Below are 3,579 nucleotides of genomic sequence, written 5' to 3' on the forward strand. Positions count from 1 at the left end.
AAGTAATAAAATATTTTTGTTTTAAGTGTCAACCAAATGCCGAAAAATAAAAAATAATATTTTTCTATATAAAATCGATGCATTAAAAAAAATATTTTACGTAGAAACAGAAATATTCTTTCCATTTATACCATCAATCACATCCAAATAATATTGCACAGTTTTTCTTCTAGTCTTCGTCAAGTCCATACAACTATTTATTCAATTCAACTCTTTTGACGAACCTGGACGGAAGATCAACAATATTGAAAAGCGAGTTACTACTGCAAGGTAGTGTAGGATTTCTTACAACCTCGTCTGGTGAATGATAATTCCTTACAAAATTCTTTCTTCAAGAAAAAAAAGAAGTGTGCATACAAAATATGAACTTCCATACAGCAAAACAAATATCCATCAACCATCATTTAAGAGTATTTATACAAAATACTAACAGATTTAAGTTCTCAAAAAAATTAAAAAAAAAAACTTAGTTTAGCTCCCAATATCACCCGCTCGATCATATCAACTATTACCCACATCAACACCTGCAGAAACAAACTATATTGTTGTTAAGGTTTGTTCACTTGAAATCTATGATTCAAATCATAACAAATTGAATTTTGATATATTGGTCATTACACTCTTTTGTCATTTTCTGTTCGTAAATTATTTATTTTCATAATCAAGTTGTAAGCATCATAATTAGTTATGACATCTAAATGTTCTAGCTAAAATCTATCTTGGCATATCAAGAAATTAGAATTAAGCAGCCACACATGAAATTTGCAAAACAAATGTAAGCAAAATGAACATAATTTGAACTGAAAAGATGCCATAAAAGTAATCACTTAGAGACATATCCACATCAGTGAACGCTGAATTTTGGACGACTTGTGCATCGCAACTACGCAAGTCATTAACATCCTTGCTCAACTGCACTGGAGATGCATCCACATTAGTGACAAAAAGTCGTCTCTTCACTGGGTGGGTCTTACATGGCCTCATATTATTCGTGGGACGCTTCGGTGCAAAAGGGGTGGGAGTACCAATTGGATAATAATCATCATATTCCTCAAACAAATTGCTACCCACTTGTCCCGTTTTATGATCGTTTTGGGGGCAAGTTCTCCTTGTGTGGCCGACGACCCTACATTGTCAAGTAAATCACCAATCATTAAAGAGAACAAAAATGCCAAGACTACCTCACAATAACAAAATTAAGACACAAAGCACAATATAATGTATACCTGCAACATTGTCATCGCCTTGGCTTTCGAGGTTTAGCCATGTAGGATCCCCCAGTATTCCTCTTCGTGTTCACTACTTTCGGATCCCCAACCCCAAATGGCGGCAGTGAACTTTTTCCTTCATCAACATTAGTTCCCTTGGCCATGCAAAGCTGCTTCATCCGACATGTCATAGTGAAAAATGCATTCCTAGCCTCTTCAAATCCTTCAGATGTTTGTGAGGCATAGTAACACATTTCAGTAAAAAAAGAGCAAAGAACCCCAAAACGTGTCTCCTATGTAAGAGTGCTAGAGAATTGGGCTTGGCAATGTTGTTCACCAACCTTTCTTGCTTGCTTTGTCCAACGATGCATCACACAACTTGGGGGAATTTCAGTCATGTGTTCACATTTCATCAGAGAAATCATGTGGCTACAAGGAAGTCCCAAGAACTCAAACTTTTTGCAAATACATTTCATTATGCTAGTTGCGGGATGGTATGACACTTCCCACGTGGAACCAAATTCAGTGTACTTTGAAAATTTGTATATGCGATGATCGAACTCCTCTTTCTTTCCATCAAAAATCAACAATGCTTCCTCAATTATTTCATTACGGAACATTAAGAACAAACGTCTGGTAAAGATGGTTGCTGCATGTTTCTCTAGAGGCTGAGGTGCTGTGGTAAGACAAGGATCACTGTTGTCAGTTTTTGCCTCGGCATCCGCTTCTTTGTTCCGTAACCGATAAAGGGCCATGTCAAAACATCTAACAAATTCGAATAGTTTTAGTTTTCGTTTGAGGCGCTCATTAAAAAAAGCATGCATACCCTCACAACGCTGACTGCTCTTCATTTCAGCAAAAAAATGACCACGCAAATATGACTGAGCCCACATGCCTTTGTTGTTGTAGGTGTCTGATACCCACTTGTTATTTTGAAGGCCATATTTTCTAACCATCTTACTCCAAGCTTCCTCAAATACAACCTCATTCGCATCAAGATCCATGAGATGCTTGAAATGTCCCTCGAATCCATCAACTCGAACATTTCGCTTGGCATTTCTGTGCATATGCCAATTACATAGACGATGCTTGGCACTTGGGAAGACTTTTTGTATTGCCTCACGCATGGCCATATCCCCATCTGTCAACACTGACACCAGTCTTTTGTTATCCATGGCCTCTAACAACTTCTGCAAAACCCATGTGTATGTTGCAATTGTCTCATCAACAAGCAAGCTGCATGCAAATATGGTGGTTTCAAAATGGTTATTGACCCTGGCGAAAATAACAAAAGGTTTGTTATATGCATTCGTTTTATAAGTTGTATCGAAGACCAACACGTCACCAAATGCAGCATAGTCTAGGCGAGACCTTGAATCTGCCCAAAACAATTTGTCAAGCCGATTCTCTTGATCCTTGTCATACTTGTAAAAGAAGTAAGGGTCAGCATCAGCTTTTGCACATAAGTAAGCCAAAGCACACTCCGCATCACCATCCTTCATTTCTACTTTGCGCTCGGCTTGAATATAATTGTGCAAATCCTTGTGAATAAAGCCCACGTTCGCGAAAGACCCAGATTGTTGCACCAACAAATCCATTATCTGGCTTGTCTTGACACCAACATCGTGCAAAGTCTTTACTTGAGCTTTGTCGGGGATCTTTACAAACCTATGCGACCGAAGAAATGGCACACATGGTGATGTTGCCAATGGATGGTTATGGTCCATGTTAAAGTGAGTGACAATGTATTTGCCTACATCCAGATTGTACCTTATGCGGAAATGAGCATCACAACCAACTCTAGTCAATGCCCTGGCAGCTCTTTTTCGATCAATACGGGCCAAGTGTTGCTTTGCTCTTTGGCCTTGCCTTGAGCATACCCATTTTCTACTAAGAACCTTTGTTGCCTGCATTGTTCGCGTGTCTTTCCTAATGCTAAATCCCACAACTTTAGCATATTGATTATAGAAATCATTGGCATCCTCTTCTGAATTGAATTGCATTTCAAGAACATCATTCTTGGTTAAACTTTGAATAGGGTCATTTGCATGGGAACCTAATTCTTCTTTATTCCCACAAACTTCGTCATCTTCAAGCTTGCGCTCAAATTTGGTACATCCAAAAGGATCCATGATAACTACATCAAAAACAATACGAAAAGAATAACATTATCTTATAAAATGAATGAAAATTCCTAAAATCACATAAGAGAATTTTGTAAAAGAGCAAATAACAGACAAAAACAATAGTAGAATAATGTACATAGATTTAATGACATAGTTATTGAAAACATTCAATAACTTGCCATTAATGACATAGTTATTGAAAATCAAAATAAATAGAGAATGATTCTGTAATCAACAATCAAAAT

The 3,579-nt window shown here is 37.3% G+C and overlaps 1 protein-coding gene across 1 annotated transcript; it reads right to left on the minus strand.

Moving 5' to 3' along the window:
- Positions 1-1,501: 1,501 nt before the first annotated feature.
- Positions 1,502-3,340, minus strand: LOC114288892 (protein FAR1-RELATED SEQUENCE 5-like). The gene has a single exon (XM_028232515.2). It carries the CDS (start codon positions 3,338-3,340, stop codon positions 1,502-1,504), a length of 1,839 nt encoding a protein of 612 aa, XP_028088316.2.
- Positions 3,341-3,579: the final 239 nt, after the last annotated feature.

Source organism: Camellia sinensis, chromosome 10, assembly GCF_055761805.1.
Source record: "Camellia sinensis isolate YWXY chromosome 10, ASM5576180v1, whole genome shotgun sequence".
Taxonomy (NCBI): domain Eukaryota; kingdom Viridiplantae; phylum Streptophyta; class Magnoliopsida; order Ericales; family Theaceae; genus Camellia; species Camellia sinensis.

What these genes read in the sequence shown, in the direction of transcription:
- LOC114288892 (XM_028232515.2), bottom strand. Translation starts at nt 3,340, where the DNA reads ATGGATCCTTTTGGATGTACCAAATTTGAGCGCAAGCTTGAAGATGAC.